General features: G+C 36.6%; 4 protein-coding genes across 6 annotated transcripts; 2 read left to right on the top strand and 2 right to left on the bottom strand.

Moving 5' to 3' along the window:
• The first annotated feature begins 559 nt into the window (after positions 1 to 559).
• LOC124941292 (pentatricopeptide repeat-containing protein At4g33990) lies at positions 560 to 6,524 on the top strand. Of its 3 annotated transcripts, XR_007099632.1 has the most exons (6): positions 560 to 952; positions 1,293 to 1,472; positions 2,812 to 2,946; positions 3,429 to 3,511; positions 3,685 to 6,201; positions 6,363 to 6,524. XR_007099632.1 is itself a non-coding variant. In XM_047481591.1 (5 exons), exons 1-5 carry the CDS (start codon positions 806 to 808, stop codon positions 6,140 to 6,142), a joined length of 3,003 nt encoding a protein of 1,000 aa, XP_047337547.1. In that variant the 5' UTR covers positions 560 to 805; the 3' UTR covers positions 6,143 to 6,347. The 3 variants fall into 3 exon arrangements, 2 of the variants coding, with proteins under 2 accessions (XP_047337547.1, XP_047337549.1); XM_047481591.1 differs by lacking the exon at positions 6,363 to 6,524 and having other exon boundaries at positions 3,685 to 6,347; XM_047481593.1 differs by lacking the exons at positions 560 to 952; positions 6,363 to 6,524 and having other exon boundaries at positions 1,353 to 1,472; positions 2,784 to 2,946; positions 3,685 to 6,347.
• A 662-nt stretch (positions 6,525 to 7,186) lies between these two features.
• LOC124943962 (transcription factor GTE7-like) lies at positions 7,187 to 10,110 on the bottom strand. The gene is made up of 3 exons (XM_047484416.1): positions 8,114 to 10,110; positions 7,810 to 8,041; positions 7,187 to 7,672 (listed from the first exon to the last, which is right to left on the bottom strand). Exons 1-3 carry the CDS (start codon positions 9,458 to 9,460, stop codon positions 7,602 to 7,604), a joined length of 1,650 nt encoding a protein of 549 aa, XP_047340372.1. The 5' UTR covers positions 9,461 to 10,110; the 3' UTR covers positions 7,187 to 7,601.
• A 912-nt stretch (positions 10,111 to 11,022) lies between these two features.
• LOC124941243 (probable sphingolipid transporter spinster homolog 2) lies at positions 11,023 to 23,535 on the top strand. Its single transcript, XM_047481540.1, has 16 exons — positions 11,023 to 11,383; positions 12,147 to 12,278; positions 13,145 to 13,246; positions 14,079 to 14,183; positions 14,322 to 14,397; positions 19,787 to 19,861; positions 19,987 to 20,089; positions 20,166 to 20,225; positions 20,306 to 20,348; positions 20,424 to 20,521; positions 20,708 to 20,784; positions 21,965 to 22,078; positions 22,508 to 22,627; positions 22,756 to 22,884; positions 23,066 to 23,144; positions 23,236 to 23,535. The coding sequence occupies exons 1-16, from the start codon at positions 11,262 to 11,264 to the stop codon at positions 23,370 to 23,372; spliced, it is 1,572 nt and encodes a 523-aa protein (XP_047337496.1). The 5' UTR covers positions 11,023 to 11,261; the 3' UTR covers positions 23,373 to 23,535.
• Positions 15,870 to 17,528, bottom strand: LOC124941242 (transcription factor GTE7-like). The gene has a single exon (XM_047481539.1). It carries the CDS (start codon positions 17,475 to 17,477, stop codon positions 15,876 to 15,878), a length of 1,602 nt encoding a protein of 533 aa, XP_047337495.1. The 5' UTR covers positions 17,478 to 17,528; the 3' UTR covers positions 15,870 to 15,875.
• Positions 23,536 to 23,903: the final 368 nt, after the last annotated feature.

The following is a 23,903-nucleotide window of genomic DNA, read 5'->3' on the forward strand; positions in this document are numbered from 1 at the left end:
AATATTTTAATTTTGTGTAACATTTATTTAGTAATTATATTAAATTGATTTTTTTGTTTAAGTTATTATGTTTTTTAGGTGTGAAAAATATAATATCGATATTGTACCGAAATTAAGATATACCGAACTTAATGTATACCGAAATCAAGATAAGGTAAATTTATAAAATTTTTATGTCGAAATTTTCGGTAATATATAATGTATGAATAAAAAATGAAGGTATAAATATCAAATATCTTTATTTTCTTCAACATTAATATTTTATTTTTATTTTTTAAATAATTTTATAGGTAAAACTCAAAACAAATAGTATCTAAATATGAAAGAGAAAAATGAGTAACAACAATGTTGTTAAAAAAAAAAAAAAAAATATACTATGCAAAGTATAATACAAATTTTCAACATAAATAAATGATTGTTTAATTTGTGTTGTAGGATAAAGGATTAATTAATAAATGGGTCAGTCAGCCCGATCAGACAACAGCAACTAGCAAGGCCCAGTAGCAATATTTCTTTCTTTCTTTCTTTCTTTCTTTCTTTCTTCAAAGTGGCGGCCTGTTCTTCTTCAGTTCAAGTTTCAAGTTCAAGTTCAGTGAGTCAGTTCTTCACAGTTCTCCGGCCGGCAGTCATTTTAGTCTTCATTCTTCTCCAGAGTCCACTTCTCAATTCTCCGGCCGGCAGACCTGTGATGTGAGTATCATCTCATCCCATCCCATCCCATCTCATCTTGCCTTGTTTAATAATAAATGTTACAACAGTTAGTTGGACTCGGAACTGCAGAATAATAATAATAATAACAATAATCATGTCTTCATCACTCCGCCGCAAATGTAACACAACCTCCTGCTATCAACTCTCTTTGCTCCGACCAATCCAAATCGCCACCCGCGCTTTTCGATCCGACAGACTACTCGCAAAAGCCTCACCAGAGAATCAACTGCAATCATTTCATGTGAGTTCAAGTTACACTTTAGCTATTTTCATACTCTGGTGCATTAGGGAAGGTTTTCCATCTCCTAGGCTAGGGTTCTTAAGGTTGGTCTTAAGCTGATGCACACCACACTATTTGTACCAGCACAGATTATCCTCCTGCTGTTCATCCAACTTAAGTGGTAGTATCAACATTACGAAAGAGAACCACATTATCAAAGTTTCTCAAAAGACAATAGTTTTTAGCAGTAGCAGTTAATAGAAGATCACCACCTAACAACTCTGATATAGTAGAAAAAAGTGAAGGAAAATTAAGAACCTAATTATTGGTTACTTAATGCTGCATTTTTTTTGTTAAACAGGGGGAAGCAATTAGCCTTACAAATCACGGAGATCGCTCTCGTATTGAAGCAATTCTTAAGTACATTGAAGATGTTGACCTTCAACGGTGGACCTCCCCTGATACTAAATCTTTCAGTATTGAACTTGGTGAATTCCACAAGATGCTGAATTGCGTCACTAATCCACATATATTTGATCAGGTTCAATGGCTAATCTCTTACTTAAAAAAAGAAGCTTTTGTTATACTTGTCTTTGAGAGGTGAAATTCCATAATGCAATAATTATGATCTGTCCAAAAAGAACGTGGCATGCTCAATTTGTCTGAGCTGCATTATGAGTGTTTAAAGGAGCATAAGCATTAGGATCATTTGATGTTCAGGTGCCATACTTATCTTGATTTAGGAGTATAATATATGCTTTCCTTGCAGAATATTTTGTGATTAAAAGATAATTTCCCAAATGTTGAAGCATCATTATTACTAGGCCAAGGATTATGTTAATTACTTGCTTTCTGGAAACATATCCAAGATAGTGGATTCAGACATGATCCAAGAATTGTAGGCCTGTTTCTTGATGCAGATTATTCATGGCTATGTAATCTTGTCATGGATGATGGCTTTCTAGTTCTCGTTGTTTGCTCCATGATAAGAAATTTAATGAGAAAACATATTTAATCTAATGCCATTTCTTGGCAAGGTGTAGATAGAAAGACATCAATTCTTCATTTACAGAAGATCTCTAACATGTGGTTACATGAAAAACCTATCCTGATTTAGCTTGACAGATCCAGTTCTTACATGTCCTACAAGTTTGGCACCCATGTTGAATATCCTTAAATTTGAACCCTAACTTCACAAAAGTCTTACCTCCGAGGCTGCAAGAATTATCACGGATCTCAGGATTGCTTGCAGAAGTGTGAAGAGAAGAGTAAGGGAAATATGGTTGTGATTAAGTTGTTGACAGATGTATGTGTTACAAGGAAATACGTAGGATTAGAATTTACTTTCCTAGCATAAGCTGACGTGACATTCAATTAATAGTTAGTAGCTTATCAATAAAGTGGTTGTGCAACATATAAAAGGTTGACAAAGGCGGGAAAAGGAAGTTATGCCCAAGTTGATCAGATATTTGCTGTCCAAAGAGAACCCTCGAACCTAGTTCACTTGGCGATATTGAGTCACTGAAAAGCATATATTTTCTTTTGGTTGATTTGAATATCAATATTTTAGGGTGAATACCTCAAAATTTCAGGAACAGAAAGTTAGGTTTGTGAACTCCCAGTGTCTCATTGACATGAAGAAGAGTAATCAGGTTGCCTTGTCAAAAGAAAATATATATGAGTGATAGACTTAAACACTTTTCTCTCCATCTAGAAGGAAATGGAATATATTTTGTATATTTATTTTGTTATTATTTATGCAAAACATGTAACATTTTGACTTGTGGTTCGGAAGTTCACCAGTCCATTTTCATTCTTTATTGGTATGTTTTAAACATAATTATCTTTGCAGTTCTCATATGTTGTCAATCTCTCATCAGTTACTGGAGATGAACTGTATCGATTTAGTTTCCAAGGGAGATTCTCACATTAACAATCACCATAATGCTGCCAAACAGTTGCTGAATAAGGTGTTCAAAATTCGTCTGGGCAGAGGAAACTATGGTGAATGTCTGGTAGGATGCCATGTAATCTTCAGAAAGTATTGATATTTTCTTTTAATTCTTTCAACTACATTTGATCTTCTAGCCAAAAAAATACTACCATTTTTTTATCTATCCTCTGCCATAAAACTGCCTCATTCTGGAGTTTGGCATTGATTTTTGTTTCTGTTCCTCAAACTGATAACACACCTACTTCATGCTGCTAGCACTAGTCCGGGACAGTCCCATCTTTACAAATTGTATGGCAGAAAATAGCTGTTCTAGTTCTGAAAATTTATTCTGACTAATATCTGTATCATGTTCTATGCCATGCATCATATATGTCTGTTTTGTTAAAATGCCTTGGGCATATTCTATTTTAAGGATACCATATTAAGTAGGGTCCATCAACATTCACATTTTAAGTACAAGCTTCCTTGTCCTCACCTGCCTGGCTCTGGTGGATTTTCCTGCTTTAAATCTGTTGATAATCAATTCATTTAAATTATTTTCAGGCGTCTAGAGCTGATGGGAATTCTAAATTCAGTGATGAAATGTGCCAGGAACTTAGCATAAGGAGTGTTGCTGCTGGACTGAGGTAATATTCCTTGTGGAATTGTTCTATTGAATGAAAAATTATTCTGTGCTCTAGTAATAGAATCAAGATGGTTTTCCATGGTTCCAAGATCTTCATACCATGAGATACATAAGTTTGAAAATAGAGGTTGTCATAATTCCGGTTTTATTACTTTGGCTTTTGGGCTTAACCAGATTATTGCCATCACGCAAACTAAAGCGATTTCCAGGCGGGTCACTCATTCATCAAAGTAGTCGTGGATTGTGTTACTCCTCAATGAATTCTGCACAGATTTCATCAAATGGAAATGGGAACAAGAAAAATGAGATTGATTTTGAGCTTCTATTCAATCGTTGCAATAATACCTGTTTTGCTAAGCGTCTTCATGCTTTCCTGATTGTGTCAGGAAAAGTTGAAAGCATCTTCATCTCCACAAAGCTCATCAACGTGTATGCTAATCATGCTGATGTTGGATTGTCTCGCAAGACTTTTGATCAAATTGAGACGAAGGATACATATACTTGGAATTCGATGATATCTGCTTATGTTCGAAATAACCGGTTCCCTGAAGCTGTCAATGGTTTATGTGAAATGTTATTGCTATCTGATACTCGACCTGATTTTTATACTTTTCCCCCAGTACTGAAAGCTTGTAGAAAATTATATGATGGGAAGAAGATACATAGCTGGGTTTTGAAGATGGGGCTCATGTGGGATGTTTATGTTGCTGCTTCTTTGGTACATATGTATTGTCGCTTCGGTTCTGTTGATGTTGCCCACAAAATATTCTGTGATATGACTATTCGAGACAGGGGCTCCTGGAATGCAATGATTTCTGGGTTTTGTCAAAGTGGAAATGCTGTAGAGGCATTAAGGGTCCTAGATGAGATGAATCGTGAGGGAATAAAGATGGATTGCGTCACAGTTTCAGCTATTATCCCTGCTTGCGCCCAAAGGGGTGATGATTTGCATGGTATGCTCGTCCATTTGTATGTGATAAAACATGGTTTGGATTACGACGTGTTTGTTCGCAATTCTTTGATCAATATGTATTCTAAATTTGGCGATGTTTCTCTTTCCCAGAAGGTTTTTGATCAAACAGACTTTAGAGATTTGGTTTCATGGAACTCTATAATTGCAGCATATGAACAAAATGGTGATCCAGACACTGCACTAAAACTTTTTGGAGAGATGCAATCAAATGGAGTTCAGCTTGATTTGCTTACACTTGTGAGTTTAGCTTCTATTGCTCGGTCAAAAAATTGCCAAAGTGAGAGGTCAGTTCATGGTTATGCACTGAGAAGGTGCTGGGTTTTGGAAGACATTATTGTTGGAAATGCGATTATAGATATGTATGCCAAGTTGGGTAATATTGATTATGCACGTAGAGTCTTTGATATAATATTCTCAAAGGATGTGATTTCATGGAACACAATGATCACAGGTTATGCTCAAAATGGTTTTGCAAGTGAAGCTGTTCAGTTATTCTCCTTGATGGGAGATCACATGAACCTAGTAGCTAACCAAGGAACTTGGGTAAGCATTTTGCCTGCTTACTCGCATCTGGGAGCTCTAAGGCTAGGGAGAAAGAGTCATGGAAAGATTCTAAAAGTCTGTCTTCAATTTGACATTTATGTGGGAACTTGTCTCATTGACCTCTATGGAAAATGTGGGAAACTAGATGATGCATTATCCTTGTTTTATGAAGTGCCCAGATTTAATTCAGTTCCTTGGAATGCCATAATATCTTGTCATGGAATTAATGGATATGGTGAAACATCTTTGCAACTATTTAAAACTATGCAGGATTTGAGTGTGCAGCCAGATCATGTTACCTTTATATCCCTTTTATCAGCCTGCAGTCATTCGGGACTTGTTGACCAGGGTCGCGGGTACTTTACTATCATGCAAGAAAAATATGGAATTAAACCCAGTTTGAAGCATTATGGATGCATGGTAGATTTGTTTGGAAGAGCTGGTAATCTAGAGATGGCATATGATTTTATAAATAGCATGCCCATACAGCCTGATGCTTCTGTTTGGGGTGCTCTTCTTGGAGCATGCAGAGTTCATGGGAATGTGGAATTGGGTAAAGTTGCTGCAAACCACTTGTTTCAAGTTGATCCTAAAAATGTGGGCTATTATGTTTTATTATCCAACATATATGCAAATACTGGAAAATGGGAGGGAGTGGATGAAGTAAGAACATTGGCTAGAGATAATAGATTGAAGAAGACTCCTGGGTGGAGCTCAATTGAAGTACACAACCAGACTGAAGTCTTTTATACTGGGAACCAATCCCACCACCATTCTTCTTCTGAGAAAATCTACAAGGAGTTGGAGATGCTAACTGTGAAAATGAAGAGCATTGGCTATATTCCAGATTATAGCTTTGTGTTGCAGGATGTTGAGGAGGATGAGAAAGATCGTATTCTTATGAGTCATAGCGAAAGATTAGCTATAGCATATGGAATTATTAGTACACCTCCTAAGAGCCCGCTACAGATATTCAAGAATCTTCGTATTTGTGGTGATTGCCACAATGTGACTAAATTAATTTCTAAAATCACTGAGAGGGAGATAATTGTTAGGGATTCAAACCGTTTCCATCATTTCAAGGATGGCTTCTGTTCATGTGGAGACTATTGGTGATGATCCATGGTAAAATCGTTATATTGCCAAACTTCTCTTGTTTCGATGTCCATTGATGAGGTATAGGTTGAATTTTGAGATTGTAAGCTTGTTTTTTCTATTTAAATTAAGGACTTGTGCAATTTACATGTTCTCCTTTGGTTCTAGAAAAGAAGTGGTCTTTTATTATGTTTATGATGCTGGATCAATGTAATCATCTGTGGTGGCGGGCAGGCAGGCCGGCCTATTGGAGCTGTTATCTATATGCAACAAAATGATCTCAAAATGTGCTTAAGGGGCACAGACAGCTGTGCAGATACCTCAGAAATTGCAAAGGTATTATAGCTAACTTATATTTCTCATTTATTATATCAGTAGGAGCAACAATCATGTTAAAGGCTTTCTTTTGAATGCTCAATTTTTAAGGCTTATGGTCTAGTTCCTTTATAATAAGAATGGATGAGTACAAACATTGGACAACAATTGGAAACCTGTCAACATCAATTGGAAGAAATATCTCTTTGTATCTCAAGGTGTTTTTCTTCAAGCCCTGACAAGGAAATGCAAATTACAAGGTATTCTCTCGGAAATTTACAACTTTGTTCCCAGATGTTAAGTGATAGTGTGAGCACTAAAAATGTTGAATATGATGATGAAGGCAAAGAAAGAAAGAAAGAAGGGAGAAGACAAGAAAGAAAGATGCCACAACAAAGTAGTCTGTCTCAGATGATGATGACGGTTAAACTACCTCCTAACTGTTTTTCTAGTGTTTAACAACTTTGATATAATAATAGACACTCCCTTGAGAAATAAAAAAAAATGATTACAAGTAACTATAAGAAATGTTATTAATTGAAGAAAACAATTGAAAGGTAACTAACTCTCAATTATTGTTAGTTCAATGTTGCTTCTTCACGCATGAACCACTTATACTACTACTACTACTCTTAGGTAGCAAACCCTAATTGGTGGTGGGTCATAATAATAATAAGCTCATATATATGGCCATTAGAATTAGAATTAGACTAGTAGTAAGTAGTAAAACTGATGAAGAAGTAACTTAACTCTGTAGAAAAAGCAATTATTATTAATTTCTTCTCCTCCTGCCTGCTATAATATATAGAAAGCCAAATTGAAATATCTGACTTACTGGCTAGCCTATAATAACATCTTTCTTCTTTTTATCTTGTGGTTGTTGTGGCTCAGCTCCACTCCAAACATAACATTGACATCTTCTACTCTCTAATGGTCGATCATCATCATCATCATCATCTATATTTCTCCTAGAGAGAAGCAGCAACAGCAATTAACATTACTTCTTCCCATGTTAATAATCACTGCACATCTATTTTGTTTTTGTTGTTGTTTGTTAGTAACATTTGCAGCAGCAGCAGCAAGCTAAGTAAGTTCTACCTCTCCCTTCTGACTGACCAACCGAATCCTTCCAAGATAATATTATGGCAGACTCTTCTCTTCTCTTCTACTTTACCATTCCTCCTCTGGATTGAGCTTCATCTGCATCAGAATTGTTCCCTCCTGATGAATCAGAATCTGCACCCAATCATAATAAGTATTTATTAACAACACTGACCACCCATTCCATTCCTGTACAAAATAATAAATAAAAACCCACACCCCTATTCCATTCATTCATTCATCATATATAATCTATCTATCTAATTAAATACCGCTGGAGGAGGAAGAGGAGGATGAATCACTTCCTGAACTGCTAGAACCCCCGCTAGAGCTACCGCCACCTTGCTCCTCCTCTCTACATGCTCCTCCTCCATCCTTCTCTATCTCCACTGCTGGAAAGCTACTCATCATCGCCATTTCTTCCCCTCCAATGTCAACATCATCATCATCTTCGCTTCCTTCTTTTTCCCCTGCTTCTTTCAAAACAACCTGCGTGCAACCATTTCATTAAATTCAACACACAATCAGCGATCATACTTTACTCACTTCCTCATCCTTCATCAACCAAAATTATTCAATTTCCCTCACCATGTTCTCATCTTCTCTTGTTGTTGTTGTACCTCCAGCCATACTTACATTGTTTGACATCACTGCTTGCCTCTTATTCTTGCTCACCATCTTTTTCCAGTTAGTCACAAACCTATCAAGCTCCCAAAGGGTTTCAGTATCCAGTGTCTCAATGTCAAGCTCAATCTCATCCTCTACCTGGCCAAGCTGCGAACAATTACGTTTCCTGATGATGTGTATCAACTGCGGCATCTTCTCCTGAGGTAAATTCTGCAACCCAATGCTCAATCTATCCTTCTCTTCTATACTCATCTCTCTTTTACCCACATCTTTAGCTTTAGGCTTTGGCAACTTCCCCGGATTATTTGATTTTGATAATAGTTCCCCATTTACATTCGTCGTCAGAGGAGGAGGAGGAGATTGTACCAACGAATGGCTTGATGCCGCCGATGGCTTCATCATATTCTTTGGCATTTGTGTCTTCTCCTGTTGTTTCTTTGATATTGTTGGAAGAATCAAACTTGGAGGTGTAGATTTCTTCCTCCTCTCTATTTCTGGAGTAGGGATGTGATTCCACGAATTCCTCTGCAAATCATCGTTTACAGAAGAATAAACTGGCGGCGGATGATGATCCTCCCTCGGAAGAGCACCACCCATCTTTTCCTCTATGGGCCGGAATAAGTCTTCAAAACGGGCAAGCAACTCCCCCGCCCAGGCATGCACTTTATCGGTTTTCGGATTGTACAATACTGCATTATTGAAGGTCAATCTAACATCGTCTGCAAAATCCATGGGCGTCGCATAAGCATTGTTTGAGAATTTAGCTTTCACCGTACCAAGATCCATAGGATGCTTGACTATCTGATGATAATCGTGAAGCCCCAAGGACAATGCATCGACGGGCTCCCTGAAAACCCAACTATGCTTGTTCTTCATCAACGTGGTCAAGATCTGCCTGGATTTCTTCATCAGATCTCCAATGTGGTTAAGGTCGAACCCATTCCAGGACCTTTGGCATAACCTTTTCGGATCTTGAAGGGAATTGTAAGGAATCGGTCTCTTTTGTTTCTTCATCTTACCATTGGTAACTTGAGGAGGCTGATCATCATCATCATCATCATCATAATCTCGATATTGGTGTAGTAGTGACGATCCGGACTCGATTTGTTCATACAAACCCTGGATCTGTTCCAACTCAACCGTCAATCGCTTCTTCAGCTGCATGAGCTCGGTCCTAGAATAGGAGCTGATGTCATAAGTAACGTAGTCTGCAGGGCGGTTGTTGTTTTTTAGGTCTGAATATTTGGACCTCTGGTTAAAGGAATTAGCAGCGTCTTCTTCGGAGGTGGTCTGCATCACAGCCTGGCTGGCTGGCTGGCTGGCAGGAGGAGTTGCTGCTGGTATCCTGACCGACCGGCCTGTCGGCCGGAGTAAGATTTGAATTGCTTCTTCAGAATATCAACAGTTTAAGTTTATACCTAGCTAGATAGAAACAACAATTAAAAAGGCGTGTTATTTTCCAACCCTAATCAACTTAAAGAAACCGGTGATTGATGATGATGATGATGATAACAACAAGTAAATGTGAATAAACGAAGTCTCGTTTGATTAGCAGTGATAAGTCGTAGTTTACAATTGACTAGGATCCAGTTCTATCTATTTCACTCGTATAACATAAAAACAAAAAAAAATGAATGAAATCTCAAAGCACACATTGTTCAATTAACATAAGAAACCTAAAAATCAATCAATCAATAAATCGGGAGAATTGAAGGAAAACAAGTTGTTGAATCTGCGTGCCGATTTAGAGATTCGTATTGATTACTGATGAACAATAATTGATTGAGAAAGGATAGGATAGGATGATGAAAATACATGATGATGATGATGAGTAAGTAAATCAGATCAGATCAGATGGCGTTCAAGTCGTTCGTTCAAAAACCCAATCGAAATGGCACAACTGTAAATATGAGAGAGAGAACTCTGTTCTTCTCTTCTTGTTGTGCTTTATTATTGTAAAAGACATTAATCTTCCCGGATTATCATGAGACGGAATTACCCTCAGATACTTTGGAAAGACGATGAACAAATTCAAAATAAATATTATATATTTACTCACTCCTTCATCCTTATTTACTGTATATAAATAAGAGTAGGAATTAAACTAGTTTCTATAATAATGGGAATTTCACCGATTTATTTTGTATGCTATGCATAACATAAAAAAATAAAAAACTTTATTCAATAGCTAATTGAGAAGAATAATTATCTCCATGACTTTTCAAAATGAATCTCAATAAGTGTTATAATAATAACATTTTCAACAACTATTCTTATTCAAGAAGATCATCCAATAAATCCCATTAATATTCTATAAAAAAAACTTTAAATGCTGACCACCCATCAAAAATATAAAAATAAGTGAATTGTTGATTCAAAATTCCCGAGAATACAATTTTTTTTTTCATGCACATATTATTAATAAGAATTTCATCATGATTAACGTTCCATCCAAAAAACGAAATTTTGAATAAAATATTTGATTCTTAAAATTTATTTTAATAAATATTATATAGAATAATCTTAGCGAATAAATTGTAACATTACCTCACATAAAAACTATATATTTCTTGTTAAAACATAATCATTTTGTTCGAATAATATACCTGAGATGAAATAATAATAATAATTAATTAGTTATACTCATATAATTTAATCATAAATAAACATACTAGAACAATATTATACTTATTGTTGTGGATAAAAAGAACCGGTAATTGTTGATAATTTTTCCTCTACATCCAAATTGTTATGATTTATAAATAAATTATAATAAAACCTGAATATTATAATTATTTTATGTTTTGGGGGATTTGTCTTCCATCCAACCTAAAAAGCGGGCGGTGGATCCAGCCAGCCAGCCAGCGACCAATTCCAATCATTGAAAACGCTCAAACTTATCAGAAAGAAAGAAAGAAAGAAAGAAATTGACTTTGTTACAACAATTCGTCGTCAGCCCCAAATCCCAATTTCTTGAGGACTTGATTCTTTGTTCTAATAAATGCCAACCTAATCATATCATTCATATACACATCTTGTTTCAGTGTATATGATATAGAGTGCTGCTGCATTCACAGATTGATTGATTGATTGATTGATGGGGAACGATGAACAATCCACGCCGCTGGAGGAAACTGTCCCGTCTGACTCAACTCCTATTGAGACGACGGAGACAAACACATCATCTCCTCTCAACCCCTCCTGGTTCACTCCCAAAAGGTGTGTTAGTTATCCTAATCTTTCTTGCCATTAAAATAACAGAAAACACTCCTGGGGTCACCATTTTAACTTCAGATTTTTTGGGTTTTTTTTTTTTATCTCCTTCTCAGTGATGGAAACTAATGGTTTTATTATCAAGGTAATTGAAGTGTCAAACTTCTTCTTTGATAATCAAGAAGCAAGATTGCATTATGCTGAAAAAAAGAGAGTCTTACCTAATGGAATGAATGCAATGATTTTAGTGGAGGGGGGTCTTGCTAGCCCTTTCCAAAACCATATTGCAAAGTCAGAGTAGAAGAAGAATTGGGAATTAGGGATTTTGACTTTGAAAATTCAGAAGAATGTAACTGTTATTCAGTCAGGGCTTTAAGTCCTATTTGTTTGTACTATCTAATATCAAGTTAGTCCTTGGACTTTTCTATCCATTCACATTACAGATCGAAATCCAACTGAACTTCCGTGTAGTCTAAATTACTCAAATTCTAACAGTAATGGAGAATTCTTTTGCATTTAGAATGTACTATGTAGTATTGCTGTCATCTTCTTCTCTTTGCTTTTTGTTAACCTGAAAGGCCGCGCTGTAAAAGTCTTCTCTTAGTTGAATCTTCTGTCAGCTCGATTCAAATTCTATTTGAACTTGAATTGAAATCATATATTTGAATTTCGGGAAGAATCAATTATGTAAATGCATGTGCAGACTTAATGTTTTTCTGGTGATTCTCCTAATCACTTTTACGCTTGTTTTTCCTCCTCCTCTTTCCAGGCTGCTGGTAATCTTTTGCGTGATTAACTTGTTAAATTATGTGGATCGAGGGGCAATAGGAAGCAATGGCATAAATGGGAATAGGAGAACTTGCACGGAAAGTGGCATTTGCACACCTGGAAGTGGAATTCAGTAAGCCTATCCCTGATACTTCTTTCTTTATGCTCAAACTTCTATCTCTCACCCACACCATCCAGAAAATAAAAGAAAAGCTATTACAATTTCAGTGATAATTCATTCATATAATATTATTATTCAACTTCCTTTCATCCACTAGGAGCACCCACCCAGGGTAGCTCAAGTCGTAAAATTGTTGAACTTGATTCAATAGGGGTTATGGTGGTGAGATGCTGTGCTAGTATCCTCAGCAGAAAAAATCTTGATCTAACAAAAAAACTAGGGTGCTCTACCCTTAGTCGTTCCCTAGAGAGATTTACATATTTTAAAATGTACCATTTCGTTGGTCTTTATTCTGATTCCCTTAAGTACATAAACTGCTATCTATTAGCATAAAGGAAGTTGCTCTTGTTTGAGCACTGCTTTTGCTGTTCATTGGTGAACGCTTCTTTGGTCACAAGGGAGAACATATAAGCCGACTCTTCAATAATTTGGCATATTTTTCACCTTTGCAAAAGTTATTACATTAGAAATGACTACTTATTGCAGTTCACTCGTGCATAATATCCATTTACGGAAAACAATTTTACTTTTGTAGTTCCATCCCCAGGCATATTTTTCACCTTTGCAAAAGTTATTACATTAGAAATGACTACTTATTGCAGTTCACTCGTGCATAATATCCATTTACGGAAAACAATTTTACTTTTGTAGTTCCATCCCCAGGCATATAACCAGGATGTTTCTGCTCTCACCATGCAAATGAATCAGCTGCATATATTTATTTACCTTTTTATTACTTTGAAGCCTTTTGTTTTGTTGTAATTCCTATGAGAATGAAGCTTCTTACTCGTTTGAATCGTCATGACTGTTGTATAAAGGGGTGATTTTAAGTTGAACAACTTCCAAGATGGTGTTCTATCTTCTGCTTTCATGGTTGGACTTCTCTTGGCATCTCCAATATTTGCATCACTGGCAAAAAGGTAAGGTTCAACTCTACTTAATATGGACTATGTTCAAAGTTCAACTTCTAACACGCCTAATATGAGGATAATATCAAATTACATTTTATAGTATGATCAACGACCCTGCAATTAGAGTGGTATGTGTATAATTTAAAGTAACAGCCTAGAGACATGATTTGTAGAATAAATGTATATGAGAACAGAAGGCTTAGCCTTTGGAGATGAGATCAAACCAGATTCAACATAATACCACTCTACTATTTATAAGCTACTAACCTACTAATTACCATACTACCCTTAGTAGTTAGTAGTTAAATATATCCTACTACTACTGTTACATATGATTTTATAATTTTAGGAGATACATGTAAAGCAACTTATTACTAAACAGTAAACTCATATATAGCCCCGTAAATAATACGATTTTGATCTTTTCTCTTTATGTGCACAACTGCACATAGAGATCATCATATCAAGCCTTTGGCTAGTCGAGCCATATTATTTTCATCAATGTTTAGTTTTCATGAGATAATAAGAACCAGTGTGAAACACCAAAATATCTCTTGTCATTACTGCTGTATCAATCTTAGCTTTGACAATCCTATTTGTCTTCAACTTTGCAACATCATTTTATAAGTAAATGGATCATGTGTTGTAAAAGATTCATTTCCTTGATATTTATTAAATTTTGAAGTTTTTAAATTTGTTTGGCATTATCAAATCTATTACTTTATGCTCCTTGTTTTATTTTTTCATGAACTGAGTGAGATCTGAGGCCTTCATTTCTCTGGCACTTTTTGTAATGGCAATTATGTTGGTACCTGACTGTACTCTCCATTTCATTATGCAGTGTTAATCCATTCAGGCTAATTGGGGTTGGACTATCTGTTTGGACAGTTGCCGTTGTCGGTTGTGGTTTTTCATTTGATTTCTGGTCCATCATGATCTGCCGTATGTGAGTATATTGTTGGGATCTGCTAGCTTGCTTCCTGTTGAAAAATTCCTCCTCATTTTTCTTCTTCATGATTATCATTTCTAGGCTAGTTAATCACTGTGAGATTTCTATATGAATCTTAGTTTATTTGATTCTTAGGCTAGTTGGTGTTGGTGAAGCTTCTTTTATTAGTCTAGCCGCTCCATTCATTGATGATAATGCTCCTGTTGCCCAGGTTCTCTCCTCTTTCTATTTCTCTTTAGCTTTATATTTGGAAACTCTACACTCTAAATTGCTGCTTCATTTGCTCTTTGAAAGTAAAGACTCCCTATATGAAATTGCATAATGCTGATTGGGTATATGTCTATATGTAACTCTTCTGTACTGTTTCTGTCTTTTCATATCGAGCTCGCAACTTTATGAAACTTTGTTGTTGGAGACCTAAAATGGTGACTGGACATATGTGGCGGTAAGAAAATGTAACCCATTGTGATGCAAATAAAGACCTAGCTAATGGATAAACTCAATGAATCACAAACAAAATAATTCTTGATTTTGTGTTTGATCCTACAACAACCTGTACATATGTTTATATAGTCTATAATATTTGTAGTAGACGGTTAGTCAGAATGGTTAATTTGGGTATTTATGTTTAATACATCTAAGGTACTTAGTAGTAATTGGTGCAGTCTGACTGACTTTGAGTTTGGGATGGTGGGTCAGAATAATAACAATAATGACTAATCTCATATGGCCACTAGTAGAATTAGTAATAAGCAGTAAAACTGATGAACTCTGTACAAAAGCAATTAATTCCAAGCACCTACTTCTTCTTCTTATCTCCTTCCCCTATTAATTGAAATTGACTCCCTTGGCTGGCTGGCTATATGTTTCTAACTGGAGTATTATTTTCCCTCCCGGTTGTGGCCCCGCTCCTCCGCTCCAAACATAACATATATCCTCTTCCTAGTCCTACTCATGATGATGATGATGATCATCATCATCATCTTCTAACCCTAAACAAAACAAAACAAACTTCTCAGCAGCAACAGCAACTTAACTAACTAACTAACATGCATCCTAAAGCCACACGACAAACTTCCTCCTCCAATACTAAACTGAATCCTTCCAAGAAAATATTATGGCAGACTCTTCTCTTCTACTTCACCCCCTTCCAACTCTATGCTGTTGCCATGTCCTTTGACTCATGACCTCCTCGGGATTGAGCTTCATCTGCATCAGAATCGCTCCCTAATGAACTTCCTCCTGATTCAGAATCTGCAGCCAATCATAATAGTATTTATTAACGACACCCACCATGCTATTCCTGCACAAAATAAATAAAAGCCCACGCCCATTCATGTATATCTATCTAATTAAATACCGCTGGAGGATGATGAGGATGAGGAGGATGAATCACTTCCTGAACTGCTAGAACCCCCACCGCCGCTAGAGCTACTACTACTTCCCCCCTCCTGATCACCACCACCACCTTGCTCCTCCTCTCGACATGCTCCTCCTCCATCCTTCTCTATCTCCACGGGTGGAAAGCTACTCATCATCACCATCTCATCCCCCCCAATGTCCACATCATCTTCTTCTCCACCTTCTCCTCCTTTTTTTGCTGCTTTCCAAATAACCTGCAACCATTTCATTTTCAATACACACAATCAGCAATGATACTTTACTCACCTCATCCTCCATCAGCCAAAATTATTCAATTTCCCTCACCATATTATCCTCTGCCGAGAGAGATGCTGAGCCCGTCACTGTTTTTGTCGTTGTTCCTACAGCCATATTTACATTGTTTGCCATCAGTGCTTGCCTCTTATTCTTGCTCACCATCTTCTTCCAGTTGGTCACAAACCTATCAAGCTCCCAAAGGGTTTCAGTATCTAGTGTCTCAATGTCAAGCTCAATCTCATCCTCTACCTGCGCAAGATGAGAATTACGCTTCCTGATGATGTGTATCAACTGCGGCATCTTCTCCTGAGGTAAATTCTGCAACCCCAGGCTCAATCTATCCTTCTCTTCTATACTCATTTCTCTTTTATCCATATCTTTAGCTTTAGGCTTTGGCAACTTCCCTGGATTTGCTTTTGGTAATGCTCCCTTTAAAGTCGGTACAATAATTGGCGAAGCCATTTGTTGTTGTTTAGTAGTAGGAGAAGACATTCGTTGTTGTTGTCCTCCTCCTTGTTTAGGAGGAGGAGAAGATTGTACAAACGGTTGACTAGATGTTGATGGCTTCATCATATTCTTTGGCATTTGTGGCTTCTCTTGTGGTTTCTTTGATATTGTTGGAGGTATCAAATTTGGTGGTGTAGATTTCTTCATCCTCTCAATTTCTGGAGTAGGGATGTGATTCCACAAATTCCTCTGCAAATCATCGTTTACAGAAGAAGAAATTGGTGCATGATGATGATCTTCCATGGGAAGACCACCCATCTTTTCCTCTATGGGCCGGAACAAGTCTTCAAAACGGGCGAGCAACTCCCCCGCCCAGGCATGCACTTTATCTGTTTTTGGATTGTACAATATCGCATTATTGAAGGTTAATCTAACATCTTCCGCAAAGTCCGTGGGTGTCGAATAAGCATTCTTTGAGAATTTTGCTTTCACGGTGCCAAGATCCATAGGTTGCTTGACTATATGATGATAATCATGAAGCCCCAATGACAAAGCATCAACGGGCTCCTTGAAAACCCAACTATGCTTGTGCTTCATCAACGTTGTCAAGATCTGCCTGGATTTCTTCATTAGATCTCCAATGTCGTTAAGGTCGAACCCATTGGAGGACCTTTGGCATAACCTTTTTGGATCTTTAACGGAATTGAAGGGCATCGGTCTCTTTTTACCGACATGTTTCTTAATCTTAGCAGGAAATTGTTGTGGCTCATCAAGAGATAGGCGAGGGTTAAATGATCCGGACTCTATTCGCTCATATAAGCCCTTGATTTGTTCCAACTCAACCGTCAGTTGCTTCTTCAGGTCCACCAACTCGGTCCTAGAATAAGAGCTGATGTCATACCTAACGTACTCAGCAGGGTTGTTTAAGTCCGTACGGACGTTGGAATATTTGGACCTCTGGTTAAAGGAATGGGCAGCGTCTTCTGAGGTCGTCTGCATGACAGCCTGCGAATCGGTGTCGTCCCCCCGTTGGCTGCTAACCTGACTGGAGTAAGGATGGAATTGCTTCTTCTTGGAATTAGGATTGGGGTTCAAATGGTTAGAATAAGGGATCTTTGCCATGAATCCAACGACGGTTTGGCCCCAGTTCGATTCATTATGAGTAGCTAATACCGCCGAGGCCATCGACAGTCAGATAGAGAGAACAAGGTGGGTTTTTTGGATGTAGATTTCTTGTGGGTATCATGAAAATTGCAGCGAGGGGCTAAATGAGAAAGAGGAGGAGAGGTGGATGAGGAGCGGGGCAGGAGCAGGAGCAATGTTGTTGTTGTTGTTGTCGTCGTGTCTGTCTCTCCTCCGCAAATATAACAGCAGCAGGTAGGAGGAGGAGGTGGTGATTGAAGTTGATATGGAAGAAGATTGATGATGAGGATGATGATGATACATACATGGGATGATGGGGATTGAGAGATGAGATTTGCGAGACAGAGGAGGAGGAGAGCATTGCTTATTAAAGGAAGGTGATTAAGAGGAGGATCTAAGGCAGGCAGCCTTTGAGAACTCTTCTGGCTAAGCTGAATTAAACGGTATCGCAATTTTTTTTCTGTTTTCCTGTTCCGCAAATTTTTCACTCCTCTCTCACCTGCTCTCTGCTCTGCCCCCTGCCATTTGCTTCTCTCTTGGCTTCGCTAATTCTTTTCTCTCTCCTTCTTCTCCGTCAATTTCTCTCTTTATTTTCTCACCTTCCAATTATTCTCCTTTCTCCTTCTCCAATCCGTCAATCTCTCTCTCTCTCTCTCTCTCTCTTTCATTCATGCATGCATGATTCTCTCTCTCTCTCTCTCTCTCTCTCATAGTATTATTATGACCATGCATGCGTCTACATCTACGCCAACTTCTCGCTTTCATATGATCATGCATCCATTTGATAAAAAATAAATAAAACTGAAATATTTTCTTATTTTATTAAAAAAATAAAATATTAAAAATATTTTTAACTTATCTCTATATATTTTATTCAAATGTATTATTATAAAGATACTAACATTGTAGTGGATTATAATTTATATTTTAATTGTAGCGATTAAGTGTATAAACACATTCATTGATTGCGAGTGAGATTGTTCACACCTTCGTGTATACCGTTTCATAATGCTGATTGATTACATTGTCTATATTCAACTCATCTCTATTGTTTCTGTCATGTCTTTCTTGTAACTTTATTATGGAAATATCAAACTAGGCCTTATTCCAATCTACTCTCTTCACTTTCTTATATGATATCAGAACTCTAGGTCTCTCTTGATGAAAAAGAAAAAGAGCTCAGACTTGTCTCTATTTATCTTTAACCCTGAGCACGCCTCGAAAAGGATAAGGATCTTTCGGATAGAATACAAGTTGTTCCATTTGGACTTTTTAAGACAGAGGGTGTCATCGGAAACAAATAACTGAGATATGTAGCTTGTCCTTTTAGTCCGATTCGTACTTTCTCGGAGAGAATACAAGTTGTTCCATTTCGACTTTTTAAGACAGAGAGGGTGAAATCAGCAAAAAATAAGTAAGATATGTAGTTGGGCCTTCACATTGTTCCAATATTAACCCCGTAAAAGAGCTAACACTTATGGCTCTTTCGAAACTATGACAATCCTTCCATGACCAAAGTGAAAAGAGGGGGCGATAAGGGATCCCCTTGAACTTTTACAAAACCTAGACATTGTGTCTTTGATTAGAATTGAGAACTTAGATTCATTAACAGGTTTTGATCGACATTCAATTCTCTCTGAAACCCATCTTCTCAATGAGAGAGGAAAAAATCCCAGCTGATGTGATTGAAAGCTTTTTTGATATCATGTTTGCAAATATCAATCTAGACCTTATTCCAAGTCAAATAATAAAATATATCAATCTCCTCTCTCTTCATATTTTTACATTTACAACCTTGTTGGAGACCTAAAATGGTGATCGGGCATATGCGATAAGAAGATGTGACCCATTATAATGCAAATAAAGACCAGTCACTGGTCTCATAGAAAATAATTCTCGATTTTGTGTTTGATTATACAAGAACTTGTACATAAGTTTATATAGTCAATAATATTTGCATTAGTCGGTTAAGTGAGAATGGTTAATACAACTAAGGTACTTAAAGGTCTTTTCTTTTTCACAACTTTGTAATGTTTGAACGCTCATTGAGCTCTTTTTCTAATAAAAAGTTGACCTCTCTTAAAAAAAAAGTTACTTTGAGGTCTGTATTAAAGTTAGGACTCTAATCACCATGGAAGTTGGAATCATGTAGGTTGTGTGACAAACTGAAGTAGATCTAGATATGTCTCTTGTGAACACACAAATATTAGTCTTATACATTTATTTGATATAAGTTCAGCAATAATCAAGATCCCGAGGGTCCTTTATATACATGTTCTTGTAATGTATTATTGTTAATTCAACTCCATCTAACTCGTCTTTAATTATACTTACCTGATACTCTTAACCAGAAAACAGCTTGGCTGGGAATGTTTTACATGTGCATACCAGCTGGAATTGCAGTTGGTTATGTATATGGAGGACTGGTAAGGATTAAAATTATATACTATAACCCATTGCATTGGTTGTGCACTTGTCATCTACACATTTTCTTACTCTTTTCTTTTTATTTATTTATTATTATTAAATATTTTTTTTTTGTTTCTCCTAGGTTGGAGATCATCTTGGTTGGCGTTATGCATTCTATGGAGAGGCTATTTTGATGTTCCCATTTGCTATACTGGGCTTTGTTATGAAGCCTTTACAATTGAAAGGTGCATTCAATTAATATAGCATGCTTTCCTTTTTATCAGATTGCATTTGTCTCACTTTCTTGATAATTTCTTAAAGGTTTTTCTCATGATAAACCAAAGGCGACCTTAAGGGAAATGTTGAAAGAACTCCCAAAAGGTAATTTCCCTTGAGAGGTCATTTCAGTTTATTTGCACTCTTGGCTGGGTTTTGAATTATTTTTTCGTATAAAAATACAGACGATGAGGCTGCTGAAGCTGGTGACGCGCTCATGAGGAAGGAGTATGTGTAGCTTCCTTTTTGGTCTTACTGGGAAAGCTAATTGAATTTTAACCTTCTTTGGTTATCCTATTACAGGTCCAAATGTGAATGCATCAATCTTTCTCAATTATCTTTGTTTCTGATAGACATGAAAGCGCTTTTGGTGGATAAGGTTTATGTTGTAAATGTTCTAGGTATGGTTATTACAATTGTTTCTCTGAAGTTCTAGTTTCACATGTTTATATGAATTTTATATGATGGAGTCTGTAACTTGTCATCTGGAGCAATATGAACAAGGATAGCCTACTCAGAAGGTGAAAATCAGCCTAGTTGATAATTTGTCTCAACTTACTACGTTTGTTCCATTCCATTATTTTCAGGTTACATAGCATATAACTTTGTGATAGGCGCATATTCATATTGGGGACCGAAAGCTGGATATAATATATATCACATGGTATGTTTCAACAACTTCGAAATAAGTGCATTTTTTGTCCAAGAGATGATAGGTTCTCATGTTAATTTGTTTTTTAGTTTTCTACAAGTACTCATTGCAAAACGTTCTCATTTGAGTTCAAGCCTTTAGGGTCATATGATCAAGACTTGGACTATTCTCTATCCCTAGCTATTCTTCTCAATTGGTAACGGGAAAAACATCTCTTTCAAGTCAGACCACTGGCTTCCAAGTGGCAGGTTATCCAAATATATATATTTTTTCTTTTTTAGTTTAGGAAGCTAGCACCACCCCCACAGTCATGGCCCCCAACTTCAACTTAGGGCGTTTTTACTGAAAAACGAATTTATGACATTTGGTCTCTTAGGTACGACTCTTGCCATTTGAACTACCCGATTAGTATAGATTCATTACATTTTACTTTGATTAGGTCACTTTTTCGCCCGCCTCTCTTTCCCCAAGGTCAGGTTATCTAAGCTTGTGGAAACTTTCTAAGCTAGCACGACCCCCACAGTCATGGTCCCCAACATCAACTTAGGGCGTTTTTACTGAAAAACGAATTTGTGACCTTCGGTCTCTTAGGTACAACTCTTGCCATTTGAACTATCCGTAGTATAGATTCATTACATTTCACTTTGAGTAGAAGGTCACTTTCTCGCCCGCCTCTCTTTAAACGAGGTCAGGTTATCTAAGCTTGTGGAAACTCTCTCGGAGGTACCGATCTCCCAGACGTACACCTCATCTACCAAACCTCCATCAAAGACACAACATAGACTGATTCCCTTGGAATGAAGTTTGGAAGGCCATTCATGGAGAAATCCTCGTTCTTGACAAACTCAAAAGGAAGGGTTTTACTTTAGCTAACTGGTGATGGAGGAGCGGTCAATCCCATTCTTCTTCACTGCTCACTTTTCTCGGATATTTGGTCATTATTTCAGAGCATTCTCAATTTCAAGTGGGTTATGCCTAGCAGACTTTTGGACCTATGGATTGAATGGTACCTAGGGTCAAGAAAGGACTTTGCACAGGATAAGATTATTTGATCTGATCAAAATCTAGTCTCTCTTTTCAATTTTGTCTTTTTCTTGTAATGCTCCTTTTAAAAAGAACAGAAAAATTGGTTCCCCCTGATTCTATACATTTTTTTCCTTTCAATTCTTTATTTGGTTTTATATCTTCGCAGACCAGTGCAGATTTGGTCTTTGGAGGGATTACTGTTGTTTCTGGAATAGTGGGAACAGTGGCTGGGGGTTATATTTTAGATTACATGACGGCGACAATTTCTAATGCTTTTAAGGTAATACTTTTTTTGAATGTTTTCCCTGTCAGAGATGCTGTTTTTATATATAAATATTTATCTGACTTATTTTTAATTTGTAATGAGATCACCGGTTACAGATAAAGAAGAGGTGAAAAAAAGTGAATTTTTTTAAAAAAATAATGTATTTGGTAGATGGGTAGGCTTAAGATCTTTTATTTGAAGTTGGTGATGGTAAACAAGTATCTGACTGAAGAGAACACCTTTTGCAGGGTAAAAACTCTAGTGGGGGTTTCTTTTATGCAGAAAAATATACATGGACTACGAATATAACTGTTGATTTAAGCACTTGCAACGCTATATATATTTTGCTGAATGCATGATTGGTTGATATTAGCTCTTTTTCTTCCATTACTAGTTTTCTCTCGAATATTTTCGTAACCGATATTTTTCCATGTTCCATTGCAGCTCCTCTGTACAGCAACGTTCTTAGGGGCGGTTTTTTGTTTCTCTGCATTCTGTTTTAAAAGCTTGTATGCTTTTCTGTTTCTTTTCGCTATTGGAGAACTGCTGGTATTTGCCACACAGGTAACTCAAATATTTTGCTAAAAGGTCTAACTTTTTCCAGCATCCTGTTAGCAGTAAACTGTGTTGAGGTGAGAGACAATATAATTAAGAAGAATTAAGGTTATAGTAAATGTTTTCTTATCCTACAGGGTCCTGTGAATTACATATGTCTACATTGCGTAAACCCTAGCTTAAGACCACTGTCAATGGCCATGTCTACAGTCGCAATTCACATATTCGGTGATGTGCCTTCCTCCCCTCTGGTTGGGGTTATTCAGGTTAGTTTTGTGTTTTTCAAATGAGAATTTCAATAAAACTTTGTAAATGCAAAGGTCGCATCTCGACTATGGAAAAAGGTGGACCGAATGAAATACAAGTTGTTGAAGAAGCAGAACAAGAATTCAATCTTTACTTTCAGGCATGTTTTGAACTTATTGTTTGTTTTGAGGAATTGTGCAGGATAATCTTAACAACTGGAGGAAAACGGCTCTGATATTAACATCAATTCTCTTTCTAGCGGCTGCCATATGGTTCATAGGTAGTCAGATGGGTTGGCTAAAGCGCCTAGTTGTAACTTGTAAATTCTTCACTGTTTTTGGCATCCAGATTAATTTATATGATTGCTGCAGGTATATTCCTGCACAGTGTGGATAGGTTTAACGAGGATGCGGAGACAACAACCACAAGAAAATCTAACACGACACCATTGCTGGAAGAGAAGAAGACAGCAGCAGAAGAAGAAGCAGAATCTTTGGTTGAGAGTTGAAACTTGGTAGTCCACGTCTAACTATAACAAATAATAATTTGATCAATTATATGTTTGTGCTGCTTGAATATGAAGAAATCTTATCTGTTTTAATTGTAAATAATAATATCCCTTATTACTGTTTTTCTGAAGTTAAAGTTGTATTTTAACAATATATCCCTTATTTTTTAAGCTGGCCTGATTTGTATTAACAGATTGCCCTCATAATATATGAGCATTAGCAGGTCAATTCCAAATGGGAAAATGTAAAGTACACAATTAAGGAAATTAAAGAATTGAGATTATATTAAGATTGAAAAAGTTTATTATTTTAAGACAAATTAATTGAAACTCAAAGTATCATTTATTGTGAATGTTGTGGATTTTAAATGTAGTATATTTGTAATTCATGCAAATATTGTATCAATCCAAAGAAATGTTAATATTGTGATAATTATTCGATTTTTTCTATGTGAACAATATTTTGGTTCAAATATAGAATTATTATTTGATAGAATTTATTGTAAAAAAAATTATTACTTATAAGTTAAT

Source organism: Impatiens glandulifera, chromosome 6 (genome assembly GCF_907164915.1).
Source record: "Impatiens glandulifera chromosome 6, dImpGla2.1, whole genome shotgun sequence".
NCBI classification, from domain to species: Eukaryota; Viridiplantae; Streptophyta; class Magnoliopsida; order Ericales; family Balsaminaceae; genus Impatiens; species Impatiens glandulifera.